Here is a 22,365-nt window from a genome sequence, read left to right as displayed (position 1 = left end):
CGGACTGGGGCACGAAGCCATGCCCCCTGCATCGGCAGGCGGACTCTCAACCACTGTGCCACCAGGGAAGCCCCCAAAATCCAAATTCTTTATGATGATATGCAAGGCTCACTCTGACCTGCCTCTAGCTCCATTTCCAGGTTTTTAAGTTTTCCTTCAATTATCACTCCTTCCTCTATACACTTAACACTTCAGAACTACTATATAATTCTCTGTTGACAAAATAAATCTTTCTCTTTCCCAGCGTTTCTTGAGCAGTTCTTCCTACCAAGAATTTCTTTTTTCATCTGTCAATAAAAGTTCCACCCATTATTGAGAGTCTAGAGATGATGTTATCTATTATGTATGTTATATAAATCTTCTCAAACAGGATAAAGCATTCTCTCTTATATGATGGTTATTATTTCATTTGTGTCTCTAATGAAACAGTTAACTAATACTACCTGTAACATAGTTAAGATGTGTCCTTGTTTGTCTTCCTTGAGAAAGCCTTTTTAACACATCTTAATATCCCTCTTAGCAGTTAACACAGAACTTGTACATAATAGATATTCAATACATGCCTATTGAATTCAATTAAATGTGCATAAAGTTCAAGGCAGCATGATGTAGGCTATTTGTATCATATTTCTGTTTAGAATTCAAAAGAACCTCACATGGGAACACCTTTTCAAAGAGTCTCATATATGAAAAACATTTTTCATACCTTTAGCAAAAATGACTAATTGCATACTCAAATATATTTCTCTTAATATATTAATTTTGATTTGTGATCCTTTGAGATACTGGTAGTATTTTAAGATTCTTTACTACATTTACTTGTCAGGAGGCTAATTAAGTTATTTTATTTTAATAATTTTTATACAAGACTATATAAAATTATTAACATCATTTTAAAAACTAGGTTATAAAATTATACATCTGTTGATCATTTATGTATATAGTATAATGATTAATTTTATGTGTCAACTTGACTGGACCATGGGATGCGTAGATATTTGGTCAAACATTATTCTGGGTGTTTCTGTGAGACTGTTTTTGGATGCAGACTGCTCTCCCCAATATACGTGGTCCTCATCCAATTATTTGAAGGCCTGAAGAGAACAAAATAGTTTACCCACCCCCAGATAAGAAAGAACTTTCTGTCTGACTGCCTTCAAACTAGGACATCAACTTTTTGTTGCCCTTGGGTTTGATCCGAAATACCAGCTCTTCCTGGGTCCTGAGCCTGTTGGCCTTCATTGTGGAACTACACCCTCAGTTCACCTGGTTCTCAGACCAGAACTACACCATTGGCTCTCCTGGGTCTCCAGCTTGCTGGCTCACCTTGGAGATCTTGGGACTTGTCTGCCTCCATAATTACATGAGCTAATAAGAGTCTCTTTATATACACACACACACACACATATCCTATTGATCCGGTTTCTCTGGAGACCCCTGCTTGATACATATAGATATGAAATATCTATATATAGAAAAAACATGCAGAAATTATAGTTGCTATTTTATTAGGATAGTGCTTTATGGGTTCAAAATTTTTAATATTTTAAAAATCATTTAAAATTTTGTTAAATAAATAACTCCAGGTACATCAGATCTTTGTTAATGTATAACAATATCTGGTATCTAATATTAGAGAAATATTATTAATATTTGAGAAAAAGTTTGTACAGTATACAAAGAAAAATGCTTTATTTTTACATTTATTCCAAAATAATCTGTAAAGTAAATATGGATAATACTTCCATATACATTATTCATAAGCTAAGAGTTTTTACTGTTGATGCAACCTGAAAAGATACAGGCAGAAAGAAGATCAGTGATACTACAGTGTAACTAAATTAACACAGTAACGCTGCAATACCACTGAGAGCACTTAGTTCACCTGGTTGATAAATAGCAATGAATGGGTTATAGTTTAGTTACAGTCATATGGAAAGGAGAAGGTCATACAAGGAGTGATTATTCAAAAACAGGCAAGTATTTGGGCTTCATATGTTTCTTTGGTTTTTACATAAACAGAAAAAAAGGAGAATACGATGGCCCATATTAAAAGAAGTCAGGCATTAGAAGTTTTTTTTTTTAAAAAGGTTTTGATCTGCCTCTCACTTCTACTGCATATTTATTTAGCTTCCAAGGGAATTTTTTGCTTTGTGATCTTTGCCAAGGTCCTATTTGTATCAAAGATCTCAGTACCTATCTGTTCCTGATGGATAGTACAGAGAAAATCTATTCCTTTCCCTTAGTGTAATAGCAAGCCAGGATGGTTTCTTGTAGAAGTGGCTGCTTTTGATAATGATGATTCATACACAGGGTTAAACGATAAAGGAACTGGTTCTAGAAGATACCATTTATAGAAGAGCTAATTAACTATCCATTTAGTCATTCAACATTTTTTCTGAAAGTCACTAAGCTTGGGATTGTGGTAAAATATAAATATCTCATTCTGGATCAATAATACTACCATATACTAATACATAAGAATATCAACAGCAAGCATGTACATAACGTTTACTGTGTGTCAACCTTACAGTTTGTACTCCAGCTTATTCAATAACTACAGAGAGAGAAAGTAACTTTTGTCCAAGGTCACACAGGTAGTTAAGTGCTAGGGGCGGGATTCAAATTCTGGCTCCAGAGCCATATTCTTGACCTCTAAACCAGGGCTTATACTCCTCTGTACTACTGACATTTGGGATCTTTGCTGCGGACAGCAGTCTGTGGATATTTATCCTGTGTAGGATAACAGTAGTACCCCTGGCCTCTACTCACTAGATGCCAGTAGAACTACCTTCCTCCTCTTCCCCCTGCCCTCCCACCAGTTATGACAACTAAAAATGTCTCAAGACATTGCCAAATGTCCACTGGAAGATAAAGCAGCCTCTGATTCAAAACCACGGCTTTAATCTGTTGTACCCTTCCTAGAATCAGAACTCTAAGAAGAAACCTATATGAATATATATGTATGCATCTATTAAACAAAGTAGAAGTAGTACATTTGTGCTAAGGAAATTCAAAAGGACAAGATTACTTCTGATTATAGAAGAAATTTAAAGCAGGGGGAGTTTAAGCTGAGGTTTGAATGTAGGTCATGTGTCCCTTCTCCGTGTTCTCTTAATATTTTGTACAGATCCACTATTACTGTATATATTTCCATTACTATTACTACTATCATTAATTTCTTTTTTTCTATCTGTCCATTACACTGCTGGCCCTTTGAGGTTAAGAACTATTTCTTTTTTTTTTTAATGTATTTATTTATTTTTGGCTGCATTGGGTCTTCAATGCTGCATGCGGGCGGCGAGGAGGAGCTACAGTTTGTTGCGGTGTGCAGGCTTCTCATTGCGGTGGCTTCTCTTGCTGCGGAACGTGGGCTCTAGAGCTCAGGCTCAGTAGTTGTGGCACACGGGCTTAGTTGCTCCGCAGCATGTAGGATCTTCCCGGACCAGGGTTCGAACCTGTGTCCCCTGCACTGGCAGGCAGATTCTTAACCACTGTGCCACCAAGGAACTCCCAGGACTATTTCTTATTCATCTTTGTAACCCTATGGCCTAATATACTGTAGAATATATAAGTTCTCAATAGATGCTGATTGAAATGGTTGGTACAGAGGATGTGGACATGTAGAAATGCAGAAGAGCATTGTTATACAAAACAGTGAAGCCAGCTTCCCTCTTTGTTTCCTGGTGCACGAGGAGAGGGGATTAAGAGCTGTGCTTAAAGAAGCTCCAGAGACGGGCGCGAGCGGCGGCTAGAGACAGGCATGAGACGCTAAGGCTGCTGCTGCCACCACCAAGAAGCCTGTGTGCGAGCACAGGTCACTATCAACACCTCCCTTCTGGGGAGCCTGTGCAGCCCGCCACTGCCAGGGTCCCGGGATCCAGGGACAACTTCCTCGGGAGAACGCACGCGCCTCAGGCTGGTGCAACGTCACGCAGGCCTCTGCCGCACAGGCTCACCCCGCACTCCGTACCGCTCCCTCCCCCCCAGCCTGAGTGAGCCAGAGCCCCCGAATCAGCGGCTCCTTTAACCCCGTGCTATCTGAGCAAAGAGCAGACGCCCTCCGGCGACGTACATGCAGAGGCAGGGACAAATCCAAAGCTGAACCCCGGGAGCTGTGTGAACAAAGAAGAGAAAGGGAAATCTCTCCCAGCAGCCTCAGGAGCAGCAGATTAAATCTCCACAATCAACTTGATGTACCCTGCAGCTGTGGAATACCTGAATAGACAACGAATCATCCCAAATTAAGGAGATGGACTTTGAGAACAAGATTTATTATTTTTTCCCCTTTTCCTCTTTTTGTGAGTGTGTATGTGTATGCTTCTGTGTGAGATTTTGTCAGTATAGCTTCGCTTTCACCATTTGTTCTAGGGTACTATCCGTCCGTTGTTTTTTTTTTTTTTACTTAAGAAAACTTTTTTTCTTAATAATAATTTTTTTATTTTGAAAACTTTATTTTATTTTACCTTACTTTATTTGATTTTCTTTTATTCTCTTTCTTTCATTCATTCTACTTTATCTCCCTTTTATTCTGAGCCGTGTGGATGAAATGCTCTTGATGCTGCAGCCAGGAGTCAGTGCTGTGCCTCTGAGGTGGGAGAGCCAACTTCGGGACACTGGTCCACAAGAGACCTCCCAGCTCCACGTAATATGAAACGGCAAAAATCTTCCAGAGATCTTCATCTCAACACCAACACCAAGCTTCACTCAACGACCAGCAAGCTACAGTGCTGGACACCCTATGCCAAACAACAAGCAAGACAGGAACACAACCCCACCCATTAGCAGAGAGGCTGCCTAAAATCATAATAAGTCCACAGACAACACAAAACACACCACCAGAAGTGGACCTGCTCACCAGAAAGACAAGATCCAGCCTCTTCCACCAGAACACAGGCACCAGTCCCCTCCACCAGGATGCTTACACAACCCACTGAACCAACTTTAGCCATGGGGGGCAGACACCAAAAACAACGGGAACTATGAACCTGCGGCCTGCAAAAAGGAGACCCCAAACACAGTAAGATAAGCAAAATGAGAAGACAGAAAAACACACAGCACGTGAAGGAGCAAGATAAAAACCCACCAGACCTAACAAATGAAGAGGAAATAGGCAGTCTACCTGAAAAAGAATTCAGAATAATGATAGTAAAGATGATCCAAAATCTTGGAAATAGAATAGAGAAAATTCAAGAAATATTTAACAAGGACCTAGAAGAACTAAAGATGAAACAAGCAATGATGAACAACACAATAAATGAAATTAAAAATACTCTAGAAGGGATCAATAGCAGAATAATTGAGGCAGAAGAACGGATAAGTGACCTGGAAGATAAAATACTGGAAATAACCACTGCAGAGCAGAATAAAGAAAAAAGAATGAAAAGAACTGAGGACACTCTGAGACCTGTGGGACAACATTAAACACACCAACATTTGAATTATAGGGGTTCCAGAAGAAGAAGAGAAAAAGAAAGGGACTGAGAAAATATTTGAAGAGATTATAGTTGAAACTTCCCTAATATGGGAAAGGAAATAGTTAATCAAGTCCAGGAAGCACAGAGAGTCCCATACAGGATAAATCCAAGGAGAAACATGCCAAGACACGTATTAATCAGTCAAAAATTAAATACAAAGAAAACGTATTAAAAGCACTAAGGAAAAAACAACAAATAACACACAAGGGAATCCCCATAAGGTTAACAGCTGATCTCTCAGCAGAAACTCTGCAAGCCAGAAGGGACTGGCAGGACATATTTAAAGTGATGAAGGAGAAAAACCTACAACCAAGATTACTCTACCCAGCAAGGATCTCATTCAGATTTGATGTAGAAATCAAAACCTTTACAGATGAGCAAAAGCTGAGAGAGTTCAGCACCACCAAACCAGCTTTACAACAAATGCTAAAGGAACTTCTCTAGGCAAGAAACACAAGAGAAGGAAAAGACCTACAATAACAAACCCAAAACAATTAAGAAAATGGCAATAGGGACATACATATCGATAATTACCTTAAATGTAAATGGATTAAATGCTCACATCAAAAGACACAGACTGGCTGAATAGATACAAAAACAAGACCCATATATATGCTGTCTACAAGAGACCCACTTCAGACCGAGGGACACATACAGACTGAACGTGAGGGGATGGAAAAAGATATTCCATGCAAATGGAAACCAAAAGAAAGCTGGAGTAGCAATTCTCTTATCAGACAAAATAGACTTTAAAATAAAGACTATTAGAAGAGACAAAGAAGGACACTACATAATGATCAAGGGATCGATCCAAGAAGAAGATATAACAATTGTAAATATTTATGCACCCAACATAGGAGCACCTCAATACATAAGGCAAATACTAACAGCCATAAAAGGGGAAAACGACAGTAACACATTCATAGTAGGGGACTTTAACACCCCACTTTCACCAATGGACAGATCATCCAAAATGAAAATAAATAAGAAAACACAAGCTTTAAATGATACATTAAACAAGATGGACTTAATTGATATTTATAGGACATTCCATTCAAAAACAACAGAATACACATTTTTCTCAACTGCTCATGGAACATTCTCCAGGATAGATCATTTCTTGGGTCACAAGTCAAGCCTTGGTAAATTTAAGAAAATTGAAATTGTTTCAAGTATCTTTCCCGACCACAACGTTATGAGAGTAGATACCAATTACAGGAAAAGATCTGTAAAAAATACAAACACATGGAGACTAAACAATACACTACTTAATAACGAAGTGATCACTGAAGAAATCAAAGAGGAAATTAAAAAATAAGTAGAAACAAATGACAATGGAGACACGACAACCCAAAACCTATGGGATGCAGCAAAAGCAGTTCTAAGATGGAAGTTTATAGCAATACAATCCTACCTTAAGAAACAAGAAACATCTCGAATAAACAACCTAACCTTGCACCTAAAGCAATTAGAGAAAGAAGAACAAAAAAACGCCAAAGTTAGCAGAAGGAAAGAAATCATAAAGATCAGATCAGAAATAAATGAAAAAGAAATGAAGGAAACAATAGCAAAGATCAATAAAACTAAAAGCTGGTTCTTTGAGAAGATAAACGGAATTGATAAACCATTAAACAGACTCATCAAGAAAATAAGGGAGAAGACTCAAATCAATAGATTTAGAAATGAAAAAGGAGAAATAACAATTGACACTGCAGAAATACAAAAGATCATGAGAGATTACTACAAGCAACTCTATGCCAATAAAATGGACAATCTGGAAGAAATGGACAAATTGTTAGAAATGCAACCTGCCAAGACTGAATCAGGAAGAAATAGAAAATATGAACAGACCAATAGCAATGAAATTGAAACTGCGATTAAAAATCTTCCAACAAACAAAAGCCCAGGACCAGATGGCTTCACAGGCGAATTCTATCAAACATTTAGAGAAGAGCTAACACCTATCCTTCTCAAACTCTTCCAAAATATAGCAGAGGGAGGAACACTCCCAAATTCCTTCTCCGAGGCCACCATCACCTTGATACCAAAACCAGACAAGGATGTCACAAAGAAAGAAAACTACAGGCCAATATCACTGATGAACACAGATGCAAAAATCCTCAACAAAATGCTAGCAAACAGAATCCAACAGCACATTAAAAGGATCACACACCATGATCAAGTGGGTTTTATTCCAGGAATGCAAGGATTCTTCAATATACGCAAATCAATCAATGTGATACACCATATTAACAAATTGAAGGAAAAAAACCATATGGTCATCTCAATACATGCAGTGAAAGCTTTCAACAAAATTCAACACCCATTTATGATAAAAAGCCTGCAGAAAGTAGGCACAGAGGGAACTTTCCTCAACATAATAAAGGCCATATATGACAAACCCACAGCCAACATCGTCCTCATTGGTGAAAAACTGAAAGCATTTCCACTACGATCAGGAACAAGACAAGGTTGCCCACTCTCACCACTCTTATTCATCATAGTTTTGGAAGTTTTAGCCACAGCAATCAGAGAAGAAAAGGAAATAAAAGGAATCCAAATTGGAAAAGAAGAAGTAAAGCTGTCACTGTTTGCAGATGACATGATACTATACACAGAGAATCCTAAAGATGCTACCAGAAAACTACTAGAGCTAATCAATGAATTTGGTAAAGTAGCAGGATACAAAATTAATGCATAGAAATCTCTGGCATTCCTATACACTAATGATGAAACCTCTGAAAGTGAAATCAAGAAAACACTCCCATTTACCATTGCAACAAAAAGAATAAAATATCTAGGAATAAACCTACCTAAGGAGACAAAAGACCTCTATGCAGAAAATTACAAGACACTGATGAAAGAAATTAAACATGACACAAATAGATGGAGAGATATACCATGTTCTTGGATTGGAAGAATCAACATTGTGAAAATAACTCTACTACCCAAAGCAATCTACAGATTCAATGTAATCCCTATCAAATTACCACTGGCATTTTTCACAGAACTAGAACAAAAAATTTCACAATTTGTATGGAAACACAAAAGACCCCGAATAGCCAAAGCAATCTTGAGAAAGAAAAACGGAGCTGGAGGAATCAGGCTCTCTGACTTCAGACTATACTACAAAGCTACAGTCATCAAGACAGTATGGTACTGGCACAAAAACAGAAAGATAGCTCAATGGAACAAGATAGAAAGCCCAGAGATAAACCCACGCACATATGGACAACTTATCTTTGATAAAGGTGGTAGGAATGTACAGTGGAGAAAGGACAGCCTCTTCAATAAGTGGTGCTGGGAAAACTGGACAGATACATGTAAAAGTATGAGATTAGATCACTCCCTAACACCATACACAAAAATAAGCTCAAAATGGATTAAAGACCTAAATGTAAGGCCAGAAACTATCAAATTCTTAGAGGAAAACATAGGCAGAACACTGTATGACATAAATCACAGCAACATCCTTTTGGACCCACCTCCTAGAGAAATGGAAATAAAAACAAAAATAAACAAACGGGACCTAATGAAACTTCATGGCTTTTGCACAGCAAAGGAAACCATAAACAAGACCAAAAGACAACCCTCAGAGTGGGAGAAAATATTTGCTAATGAAGCAACTGACAAAGGATTAACCTCCAAAATTTACAAGCAGCTCATGCAGCTCAATAGCAAAAAACAAACAACCCAATCCAAAAAATGGGCAGAAGACCTAAATAGACATTTCTCCAAAGAAGATATACAGACTGCCAACAAACACATGAAAGAATGCTCAACATCATTAATCATTAGAGAAATGCAAATCAAAACTACAATGAGATATCATCTCACACCAGTCAGAATGGCCATCATCAAAAAATCTAGAAACAATAAATGCTGGAGAGGGTGTGGAGAAAAGGGCACCCTCTTGCACTGCTGGTGGGAATGTGAATTGGTACAGCCACTATGGAGAACAGTATGGAGGTTCCTTAAAAAACCAGAAATATAAGTACCATATGACCAAGCAATCCCACTACTGGGCATATACCCTGATAAAACCATAATTCAAAAAGAGTCATGTACCAAAATGTTCATTGCAGCTCTATTTACAAAAGCCAGGAGATGGAAACAGCCTAAGTGTCCATCATCAGATGAATGGATAAAGATGTGGCACATATATACAATGGAATATTACTCAGCCATAAAAAGAAACGAAATTGAGCTATTTGTAATGAGGTAGAGTCTGTCATACAGAGTGAAGTAAGTCAGAAAGAGAAAGACAAATACAGTATGCTAACACATATATATGGAATTTAAGAAAAAAAAATGTCATGAAGAACCTAGGGGTAAGACAGGAATAAAGACACAGACCTACTAGAGAATGGACTTGAGGATATGGGGAGGGGGAAGGGTAAGCTGTGCCAAAGTGAGAGAGTGGCATGGACATATATACACTACCAAACGTAAAATAGATAGCTAGTGGGAAGCAGCCACATAGCACAGGGAGATCAACTTCGTGATTTGTGACCACCTAGAGAGATGGGATAGGGAGGGTGGGAGGAAGGGAGACACAAGAGGGAAGAGATATGGGAACATATGTATATGTATAACTGATTCACTTTGTTATAAAGCAGAAACTAACACACCACTGTAAAGCAAATATACTCCAATAAAGATGTAAAAAAAAGAGAGTGAAGCCACAAAGCATAAGACCTGTTTAATAATAACTGACTACAACTTGTGACTCTGAAAGAGAGGAGTTGAAATATGGTTGGAATCAGACTCTGGAGAGGTTGTCTATGTTTTGTTAAGGAATCTGTACTTAACTGAGTAAGTGGGCCCATGCAGTTCAAAGTGGCGTTGCTCAAGGGTCAACCATATGTCAAAAATTTAAATGCACATACTTTTTGATTTCACAATTTTACTATTAGTAAAGTATTAGGTTAATTTTTGAACCTATATGCACTGATTATGGGAAATGATATTCATAGCAAATTCTGAATTCTCCAAAGTTCCCTATCTAAATTATCACAGCTTGCTACACACAATATATATATGTTCCAAAATTTCTTTTCATAGCCTTGACAATGAAATTACATCTTCTGATGTTAATGGCATCACCATCCTCAGACTGGATATTTCTATCATAAACATTTCCATCTCATTGTTTCATCAAATCAACTGTCAAAACTCTGTCAGGTTTGCTTCCACTATAACCCCATTATCCTCACCTCTATAGTTCCAAGGCATTGCACGATTTTTAGATCTTTCCCCCAGATTATTAAAGTGTCCCAGTTAGATTCTTACATAATCTTTTATCTCACCTAGTTATCCACTTTCATCAAACTTACCCTCTGAAATAACAAATTATATCATATCACTCTCCTAAAAATATGCCCCAGAAGAAAGTCTCAAGTTCTGGCATTCAAAGTGTTCTTCATTCTGACCTATAGTCTCCCTTTAACCACAGCCTTCCAGGTAGCTAATGCTACAGCCCAGCCAGTCTGACCAAACATTCCTCTATCACAGTGGACAATTTCCTACCCCTTAGCATTACACATCACAGCAACACTGAGGGGAATCCCCATTTCTACCTATCTTCAATTTTCTAAATCGTACTCACTCTTCGTAGCTCAACACAAATGCTACCTTCTCTGCGGTATCATTCTAAATTAGAAATTGCTTCTCTTCGAAATTTCCAAACTACTTTATCCCTCTATATAGCATTCATTTCAATTTGCCTTATATTATAGATATACATATATGTATACATATGTATAATCATTAACAAATTTTAAAAATATTTTCCACACAAGAAAGTGTTGACATAAAATACAAAGACTGAAAAATAAATCTTAAAATTCTTTAAGTATCTTAGAAAAACTCACAAAAAAGGTTATAAATATATTAGAACATCTATTTAATAAAAAACATTAACCAGATCATTGCTACTGTAAAAACATCAAGTTGACAAATAATGAGAGAGAAAGAAAAAAAGAGAAGGAAAGAAAGAAGGAAGGAGGGAAGTATGAAAGAAGTGAGGGAGGGAGGGAAGGGAGGGAGGGACAGAGGGAGGGAGGGAAGGAAGGAAGGAAGGAAGGAAGGAAGGAAGGAAGGAAGGAAGGAGGGAGGGGGGGGAGGAAGGAAGGAAGGAAGGTCCAGTTATTTTTGTATCTTCCTCCCAAGCACAGTGTTTTAAACAGAGCAGGCATTTAATAAGTATTTTAAAACATGAATTAATAATGGCTCACATTTTTTTCATATTTTTTCTTAGATCCATACATTTTTATAAAACTAGTTTGAATTTTTAAATATGAACCTCTTGGAATACATGATCATTTTATTTTTTAATTGAAGTATAATTACTGTACAATATTACATAAGTTACAGGTGTACAATACAGTGATTCACAATTTTCAAAGGTTAGGCTCCATTTATAGTTATTATAAAATATTTGGCTATATTCCTCATGTTGTAGCCTATTTTATACCTAATAGTTTGCACCTCTTACTCCCCTCTCCCTTTCCCTCTCCCCACTGGTAACTACCAATTTGTTCTCTATATCTGTGAGTTTGATTCTTTTTTGTTATATCCACTAATTTGTTGTATTTTTTAGATTCCACACATAAGTGATTACGTGATCATTTTAAATTCAATGGATGTTTTTCAGAGGGTTGAAGGTAGCCCAGTGTCTACTTTTCCTACCCCCACCAAAACAAAATAAAGCAAAAAAGACTTAATGTTACCTTTTCAACATCGGAGAGAGAAGTTAGTGATTGATTTTGAAGAACCTCTGGTGCAGTGAATGCTCGAAGATCCTGACTGGAAATATTTTCATCTGTAAATGACACGCTACCAGATGGCAGCAACAGCAGAGACCATGGAGAAATGATGAAGCCAAGGGCAGCAGGATCAGCTATGCTTACTGGTTTGTAGCCATACAGAATGAAAAGAAAAAAGAAAGATAAATGCTTAAAATTAAGTGATTACAGATCACATAAATGAATACCCCAGCATATTCATATATATGTGCAGTTACATACACCAAATCAACATGCTACAAAATGAGAGTGGGTTTCATACACCTAATACTGCTAGCATTATTAACAACAATGCCTTGATTTGGCTTAGTCTTTCAAACTTAGACTAGATGGCAGATCTTAGAAACCAGAAATAGAGAACTTTCATCGTCAGTCATGAGACTATACTTGGTTCAAATACTTATCACAGTGATAAAGAGATATGAATAAGAATCAACAGTTCTTACATTTTGTTGGGTGGAGGGTGGTTCATGGATTCCTTTGAGGATTTGGTAAAAACTATGGTTGAGAGACCATTTCAAGAAAACTGCCCATAAATATAAAACCCTGTAAACAAAAGGTGTTTGGGGACTTCCCTAGTGGTGCAGTGGTTAAGAATCTGCCTGCCAATGCAGGGGACATGGGTTCGAGCCCTGGTCCGGGAAGATCCCACATGCCATGGAGCAACTAAGCCACAACTACTGAGCCTGCACTCTAGGGCCTGCAAGCCACAACTACTGAGCCCGTGTGCCCAGAGTCCATGCTCCACCATAGTAGAAGCCACTGCAATAAGAAGCCCGTGCACCGCAACGAAGAGTAGCCCCCACTCGCTGCAACTAGAGAAAGCCCGTGTGCAGCAACGAAGACTCAAGGCAGCCATAAATAAATAAATAAATAAACAAATATATATATATATATATATATATATATAGGTGCTCATGGATCTCCTTAGAGCCTGTTTATGGACCCCAGGTTAACATTCTCTGATTTAGACTACAGTGTTCTGAAACTGATAGAAAATAATTCCTTTGAAAATTCATCAGATTTAGAATTAGTTTCCAACTACAATGAAAGTCTCCTTTTTTTTTTTTTTTTTTAAAAGATGTTGGGGGTAGGAGTTTGTTAATTAATTAATTTATTTTTGCTGTGTTGGGTCTTCGTTTCTGTGCGAGGGCTTTCTCTAGTTGTGGCAAGCGGGGGCCACTCTTCATCGTGGTGCGCGGGCCTCTCACTATCGCGGCCTCTCTTCTGCGGAGCACAGGCTCCAGACGCGCAGGCTCAGTAGTTGTGGCTCATGGGCCTAGTTGCTCCGCGGCATGTGGGATCCTCCCAGGCCAGGGCTCAAACCCGTGTCCCCTGCATTGGCAGGCAGACTCTCAACCACTGCGCCACCACGGAAGCCCGAAAGTCTCCTTTTTGCATCAAGATATATATAGTCTTGTATGCATTTATTCATTATTTCAGTAGAATTTCAGGCAGCTCTGTGCTACCAAATGTGATCAATGTGGGCTCTAATTTTGCTATGTTTTGATGTTTGTCTTTATGGGTGCCTAAGAGCTCAGTTTAAGAATATTAAAAAAAAAGTTCTTAGATTTCAGCGGGCCTCCTCTAAAACTAGAGCTATACATTGGGCTCAACAATACAGACTTATTAGAAGGAATATTATTTGACCTCCCATTTCAAAAGGAAATTAAAATAGGTTTTAAGGGAAATGTTAAATAAAACTGAGTTACAGACACAAGAAATCTCTATAGGAAGGTCACAGAAGGCCGTTGCCCACCAATGCCATGCTTATTCAATCTGAATGTATTACACTGCTCTCTAAGTCAAATCATAAGAAACTGACAGAAGTCTATAGAATAGTTTATCAAACATACAGTATCTATGCTTTCCTAAAAACAACTTTCATTAGAAGTGAATCATCCATCCTTTCTGAATTTTTAACCTCTACCTATGGTCAAGATTCTGATCATCAGAATTTGACTTACACTGATAAAAAAGTAAGCTATTAAAATTCATTTCTCCTTTGAAGAGTAAAAAGCCAACTGTACGTCCTCCTGTATTCTTATGAATTTGAAACATGTCTTTAACAACTGTATCAAGGAAGAAAAATGTGTTTGAATGCATCTTTAATCAGTCAGCATATCTTATGTGGCCCTGAGGCCAAGTTACAGACTAGTGGTCCTCACATTCCTACTCAACCACACATCAGGTTGCTAAGAACATGACTCAGAATTCTCATGGCAAAATATGTTTCAATGAATCATCATAGCTGTTAAGCTTAGGTATACTGTTGCCTTTCACAGCCACTTTACACACTGTCTTTTACTTGAGATTTTTCTTGTTTCTTGAGGTAGGATTGTATTGCTATAAACTTCCCTCTAGGTTTGGGTCATTGTGTTTTCATTGTCATTTGTTTCTAGGTATTTTTTAATTTCCTCTTTGATTTCTTCAGTGATCTCTTGGTTACTGAGTAGTGTATTGTTTAGCCTCCATGTGTTTGTAGTTTTTAGTTTTTTTCCTGTAATTGATATCTAGTCTCATAGTGCTGTGGTCAGAAAAGATACATGGTACGATTTTAATTTTTTAAAATTTACCAAGGCTTGATTTGTGACCCAAGATGTGATCTATCCTGGAGAATGTTTCATAAGCACTTGAGAAAAAAGTATATTCTGTTGTTTTTGGATGGAATGTCCTATAAATATCCATTAAGTCCATCTTGTTTAATGTGTCATTTAAAGCTTGTATTTCTTTATTTATTTTCATTTTGGATGATCTGTCCACTGGTGAAAGTGGGGTGTTAAAGTCCCCTACTATGATTGTGTTACTGTCGATTTCCCCTTTTATGGCTGTTAGCATTTGCCTTATGTTTTGAGGTGCTCCTGTGTTGAGTGCATAAATATTTACAATTGTTGTATCTTCTTCTTGGATTGATCCCTTGATCACTATGTAGTGTCCTTCTTTGTCTCTTGTAATAGTCTTTATTTTAAAATCTATTTTGTCTGATATGAGAATTGCTACTCCAGCTTTCTTTTGATTTCCATTTGCATGGAATATCTTTTTCAATCCCCTCACTTTCATACGGTATGTGTCCCTAGGTCTCAAGTGGGTCTCTTATAGACACCATATACATGGGTCTTGTGTTTGTATCCATTCAGCCAGTCTATATCATTTGGTTGGAGCATTTAATCCATTTACATTTAAGGTAATTATCAATATGTATGCTCCTATTACCATTTTCTTAATTGTTTCAGGATTGTTTTCGTAGGTCTTTTCCTTCTCTCGTGTTTCCTGCCTAGAGAAGTTCCTTTAGCATTTGTTGTAAAGCTGGCTTGGTGGTGCTGAATTCTCTTAGATTTTGCTTGTCTGTAAAGGTTTTAATTTCTCTGTCAAATCTGAATGAGATCCTTGCTGGGTAGAGTAATCTTGGTTGTAGGTTTTTCCCTTTCATCACTTTAAATATGTCCTGCCACTCCCTTCTGGCTTGCAGAGTTTCTGCAGAAAGATCAGCTGTTAAACTTATGGGGATTCCCTTGTATGTTATTGTTGCTTTTCCCTTGCTGCTTTTAATATTTTTTCTTTGTATTTAATTTTTGATAGTTTGATTAATATGTGTCTTGGCGTGTTTCTCCTTGGATTTATCCTGTATGGGACTCTCTGTGCTTCCTGGACTTGATTTACTATTTCCTTTCCCATATTAGGGAAGTTTTCAACTATAATCTCTTCAAATATTTTCTCAGTCCCTTTCTTTTTCTCTTCTTCTTCTGAGACCCCAATAATTCGAACGTTGGTGCGTTTATTGCTGCTCCAGAGGTCTCTGAGACTGCCCTCAATTTTTTTCATTCTTCTTTCTTTATTCTGCTCTGCAGTAGTTATTTCCAGTATTTTATCTTCAAGCTCACTTATCCATTCTTCTGCCTCAGTTATTCTGTTACTGATTCCTTCTAGAGAATTTTAAATTTCATTTATTGTGTTGTTCATCATTGTTTGCTCTTTAGCTCTTCTAGGTCCTTGTTAAACCTTTCTTGTATTTTCTGCATTCCATTTCTAAGATTTTGGATCATCTTTACTATCATTGCTCTGAATTCTTTTTCAGGTAGACTGCCTATTTCTTCTTCATTAGTTTGGTCTGGTGGGTTTTTACCTTGCTCCTTCATCTGCTGCATATTTCTCTGTCTTCTCATTTTGCTTAACTTACTGTGTTTGGGGTCTCCTTTTCGCAGGCTGCAGGTTTGTAGTTCCTGTTGTTTTTGGTGCCTTCCTCCAGTGGGTGAGGTTGGTTCAGTGGGTTGTGTAAGCATCCTGGTGGAGGGGACTGGTGCCTGTGTTCTGGTGGATGAGGCTGGATCCTGTCTTTCTGGTGGGCAGAACCACATCCGGTGGTGTGTTTTGGGGTGTCTGTGACCTTATTATGATTTTAGGCAGCCTCTCTGCTAATGGGTGGGGTTGTGTTCCTGTCTTGCTAGTTGTTTGGCATGGGGTGTCCAGCACTGGAGCTTGCTGGTCGTTGACTGGAGCTGGGTCTTAGTGTTGAGATGGAGATCTCTGGGAGAGCTCTCACCAACTGATATTACATGGGGCCTGGAGGCCTCTGGTAGTCCAACGTCCTGAACTCGGCTCTCCTACCTCAGAAGCTCAGTCTTGACACCCAGCCGGAGCACCAAGACCCTGTCAGCCTCACAGCCAGGTACGTGGGGATTTTCTTGCCTTTTGGGAAGTCTGAGGTCTTCTGCCATCATTCAGTAATGTTCTGTAGGAGTTGTTCTACATGCAGATATATTTTTGATGTATTTGTGGGGAGGAAGGTGATCTCCACATCTTACTCCTCTGCCATCTTGAAGATCCTCCCCCGCACTGTCTTTTAAAAGCTTCTTCTTGGGTATCTCATGCACAAATACCACAGAATCGGGGCTTCCCTGGTGGCGCAGTGGTTAAGAATTCACCTGCCAATGCAGGGGACACGGGTTCGAGCCCTGGTCCGGGAATATCCCACATGCTGCGGAGCAACTAAGCCCATGCGCCACAACTACTGAGCCTGTGCTCTAGAGCCTGCGAGCCACAACTACTGAAGCCCATACACCTAGAGCCTGTGCTCTGCAACAAGAGAAGCCACTGCAATGAGAAACCCACACACCGCAACGAAGAGTAGCCCCCGCTCGCCGCAACTAGAGAAAGCCCGCGTGCAGCAACGAAGACCCAACACAGCCAAAAATAAAAATAAAATAAAATTAAAAAATTTACAAATACCACAGAATCCAGCCAGAGAAGAACTCAAACAAGGCAGAAGAATATTTTCTTTGCCAAAAGATGCTATTCAAAATATTGAGATTTCACATGTCATGGACATAATAAAATAGTCTATAATCAATTCTTTTCAAATTAGTAACTAAACGGAACAAACACCAGGAGACCAATTCAGAAGGCAATGCACTAATATCTGTTATGAGATGATGATGACCTGGAACCACAGTGGTAGTGAGAACCTGTTGGAATGCAAGTGTATCTAGAGGTAGTGACAACAAAATTTCCTGACAGACTGGATGTGCAGTGAGAGAAAGAGGGGAATCAGGATGACTCCAAGAGTTTGGTCTCAGGAACAGGAAGGATGGAGTGTCATCAACTGAGAGTAAGAAGACTGTAGGAATAGCATAGGTTGCTGAGGTAGGGGCTGGAAGATAGTGGTAGTAATTAGAACTGTACTTTGGGACCTATTAAGTTTAAGATATCTGTTAGATATTCAAATGGAGGTGTCAAATATGTAGTTGGATCTCAAGTTAGGGAGAAAGGCCTGAACTGGGGAGTTACTGGTCTAATAGATGGTACTGAAAGCCTTGTAACTGCATGAGATGACCAAAAAGTGAGTTAACATAGAAAAGAAATCAAGGACATTGGACAGTGCTGTGGGGTACTCCAACTTTAAGACCAATTGCTCCTTCTCAGTCTTTTCTTCCAGCTCGCTGAACCTAAGAGAGGAGGATGGGATTCTAACTCTCATGCCTAATTCCTGTCATCCTTATTTGGGGACAGAATTATGATTTCTGGTATATCTGTTACCATTTGAATTTATAAATTATTAGGGATCACAGCTAACACAGAAGCATGAATGCCATCCAGAAGTCTAAATGCTATGTCTTGTCCTGCCATTCTTGGTATTGCTATCCACTCAGACCTGAAAAGAGGTTGCTGCACTCCTCCTCCTTATCCCAGGCGACAGACTGACCCTACCCTCTCCTTGACAGGGTAGCACAGAACAGAAACTGTTGAAGGTGAAAGTAATCTGTAATTGCTTATCACTTTGAAATTAAGAGGTTTACTCACTTATCAGCACAATGAAGATCAGCAAAACTAATACTCTGACAAGAACTGTATCTTTCAACTTTTGCTTTATACAATAGGTTTTTGTTTCTTTGTTTTTACTGAACATCTAAAGTATACGCGTATTTTAAGTACTATATATTTAAACATAATATTCTCAAAATTACAAGTCATTTGCCCATAGAGTCCATAGTTTTATTGGGGAGATAAAATGTATTCATAAAAATAAATACAAGATAAAAAGTATAAGGTATTTAAAAGACAATACAAAAGGAAATTCAGAGGAAATTACTTCAGTTACAATGAAGAGAGAATTAATTTTTTAAATATATGTGGTCCTTTAAGACGAGTAAGATTTGACCATGGTTAAGAGGGAGATTCCAAAGAGAAGAAACAGCCAAAGCAAAGGCATATGGTCAGGAAATTATTAAGTTTGTACAAGGAATAAACTCCAAGAATTTGGAGCACAAGAATGGTAGAGAGCAGTGAGAAACAGAATTACCAACGTGGGTCATATTTTTACTTGTTAAAAAACACACATACAAATAAATGACATAAATATTTTCGTTGTTTTCAAATGTGATTTTTAAATGTCTTGTAATAAAGCTAAAGCAGCTGTGACAACAAACTACATTGTTGTCAAATTCCCAAAGCACACACACAACATTTAAGTGCTCCATTCTTCAGAAAACAAACCACAAAATATATTTTTCAATAACTGTAAAGGGTCGTGCAAACCTTCAAGTGAGGAAATTCAGAGTCATGGCTACAATCAGTCTAATTCACCCTCCTTCTCTAACTAAAAGAAAGGAATTTAAAGCAAATGGATTCAAAATCCTTCAAAGAATGCTAACAAAAGAATATTTAAAAATGGAATTCCAGAAGCTTGTAATTTGGTGTCCCATAATGTTTTAGTTGTGTGATGACTGTCCTCAAGAATGCTATTATTGTTTAAAAGTAAATCTGATGTGAACTGATTCCAGGACTCAAATGATTCTATTTAAAGACTTTTTCCAAACATTCCACAGAGAAAGTTGCTTAATCAAAATTTCAAGCAGTTAGAGGCAAAGTTATAAATAAGCAGAAATTTGATATGCAAAGAAACATCTTAGAGCTTCTTTCCAATGTTCCCCCCCACTGAGGGGTCTTACCATTTCCTTTAGATTGTCCCCTTCATTTAATTTTCTTGGCCTTCCAGTTACAGTATAAAAATTAGAGAAATGATCATAACTGGGTAACAAACATGATGAGGCAAAACAATCGAAAGTATCAGCAAATCATCTAAAACACTTAGAACAACAACGAAACCATTTTGACCTGAAAAGTCCCTTTGCCTATCTAAGCACATATATGTTCTATTATAGTACTTGGCAAAAATCTATGCAGAGGCCACTGTTTCAAACTCTGAAGGATCTGATGAAGTCATTCTATGATACAGAATTCTCTCAAAAATTCAGTTCATGTGTGCATAAAAACACACACACAAACACACACACACACAAACACACACAGTGTTAAATCAATCATCTGGTTTAACAATGCACAAACAGAAAAAAATATGGTTTAGAATATTTCCCCTATATTTTAACATTTTCTTGATAGTAAAGCTTTGTGATAAACTGTTTAAGGTTCACTGCAACTCACCAAGAAAAAAAAGGAGAGAACTCAAATCAACAAAATTAGAAATGAAAAAGGAGAAGTTACAACGGACACCACAGAAATACAAAGGATCATAAGAGACTGCTACAAACAACTATATGCCAATAAAATGGACAACCAAGAAGAAATGGACAAATTCTTAGAAAGATACAACCTTCTAAGACCAGACTAGGAAGAAATAGAAAATATGAACAGACCAATCACAAGTACTGAAATTGAAACTGTAATTTAAAAACTCCCAACAAACAAAAGTCCAGGACCAGATGGTTTCACAGGTGAATTCTAACATTTACAGAAGAGCTAACAGCTATCCTTCTCAAACTCTTTCAAAAAATTGCAGAGGAAGGAACACTCCCAGGCCCACTCTATGAGGCCACCATCACCATGATACCAAAACCAGACAAAGATACCACAAAAAAAGAAAATTACAGGCCAATATCACTGATGAACATAGATGCAAAAATACTCAACAAAATACTAGCAAACCAAATCCAACAATACATTAAAAGGATCATACACCATTATCAAGTAGGATTTATCCTAGAGATGCAAGGATTCTTCAAAGCCTGCAAATCAGTGTGATACACTACATTAACAAACTGAAGAATAAAAACCAAATGATCATCTCAATACATATAGAAAAAGCTTCTGACAAAATTCAACACCGATTTATGATAAAAGGTCTCCAGAAAGTGGGAATAGAGGGAACTTACTTCAACATAATAAAAGGCATATATGACAAACCCACAGCTAACATCATTCTCAACAGTGAAAAGCTGAAAGCATTCCCTCTAAGATCAGGAACAAGGCAAGGACGTCCATTGTCACCACTTTTATTCAACACAGTTTTGGAAGTCCTTGCCACGGCAATCAGAGAAGGAAAAGAAATAAAAGGAGGACTTGCCTAGTGTTGCAGTGGTTAAGAATCCGCCTGCCAATGCAGGGGGCACAGGTTCGAGCCCTGGTCCAGGAAGCTCCCACATGCTCTGGAGCAACTAAGCCCATGTGCCATAACTACTGAGCCTGCACTCTAGAGCCTGTGAGCCACAACTACTGAAGCCCGCATGCTTAGAGCCCGTGCTCCGCAACAAGAGAAGCCATTGCAATGAGAAGTCTGTGCACTGCAACGAAGAGTAGCCCCCGCTCGCCGCAACTAGAGAAAGCTTGCATGCAGAAAGAAATAAAAGAAAGAAAGCAAGAAATAAAAGGAATACAAATTGGAAGTAAAACTGTCAAATATTTGGAGATGACATGGTACTATACAAAGAAAATCCTAAAGATGCTACCAGAAAACTACTAGAGCTCATCAATAAATTCAGTAAAGCTGCAGGATACAAAATTAATACACAAAAATCTCTTGTATTCCTACATACTAATAACAAAAGGTCAGAAAGAGAAATTAAGGAAATAATCCCATTTACCATGGCATCAAAAAGAATAAAATACTGAGGAATAAACCTACCTATGGAGACAAAAGACTTCTACTCTGAAAACTATAAAATGCTGATGAAAGAAATTGGAGATGACACCAACAGATGCAAGGATATACCATGTTCTTGTATTGGAAGACCCAATATTGTCAAAATGACTATACTATCTAAGGCAATCTACAGATTCAATGCAATCCCTATCAAATTACCAATGGCATTTTTCACACAACTAGAAAAAAAATTCTAAAATTTATATGGAAACACAAAGACCTCAAATAGCCAAAGCAATCCTCAGAAAGAAAAACAGAGTTGGAGAAATCAGACTCCCTGACTTCAGACTATACTACAAAGCTACAGGAATCAAAACATCATGATACAGATGATGCAAAAGCAGAAATACAGATCAATGAAACAGGATAGAAAGCCCAGAAATAAACTCACATACCCATTGTCAATTAATCTATGACAAAGGGGGCAAGAACACATAATGGAGAAAAAACAGTCTCTTCAATAAGTGGTGCTGGGAAAACTGGAAAGCTACATGTAAAAGAATGGAATTAGAATACTCTCTAACACCACACACAAAAATAAACTCCAAATGGATCAAAGAGCTAAATGTAAGGCCAGTTACTGTAAAACTCTTAGAGGAAAACACAGGCAGAAAACTTTTTGACATAGACCACAGCAATATCTTTTGTG

General features: G+C 37.9%; 1 protein-coding gene across 25 annotated transcripts in view; it reads right to left on the bottom strand.

The window, feature by feature from the left end:
• Positions 1-22,365, bottom strand: part of PTPN13 (protein tyrosine phosphatase non-receptor type 13) — a 264,276-nt gene that overhangs the window by 168,634 nt on the left and 73,277 nt on the right. For all 25 annotated transcript variants that reach the window (XR_016393354.1, XM_022561623.3, XM_089912233.1 and 22 more), the window contains one exon: positions 12,209-12,387. Coding sequence is in view for 24 of the 25 variants with exons in the window: in XM_022561623.3 (XP_022417331.1) it covers positions 12,209-12,387 (179 nt within the window). In the remaining variant the exon portion in view is untranslated. The remainder of the gene's footprint in view (positions 1-12,208; positions 12,388-22,365) is intronic.

Source organism: Delphinapterus leucas, chromosome 5 (assembly GCF_059928025.1).
Source record: "Delphinapterus leucas isolate spDelLeu-1000000601 "Yukka" chromosome 5, BTC_Dleu_Yukka2, whole genome shotgun sequence".
Taxonomy (NCBI): Eukaryota; Metazoa; Chordata; class Mammalia; order Artiodactyla; family Monodontidae; genus Delphinapterus; species Delphinapterus leucas.
The sequence above is the reverse complement of the archived record's forward strand: the minus strand, read 5'-3'. Positions and strand labels throughout refer to the sequence as shown.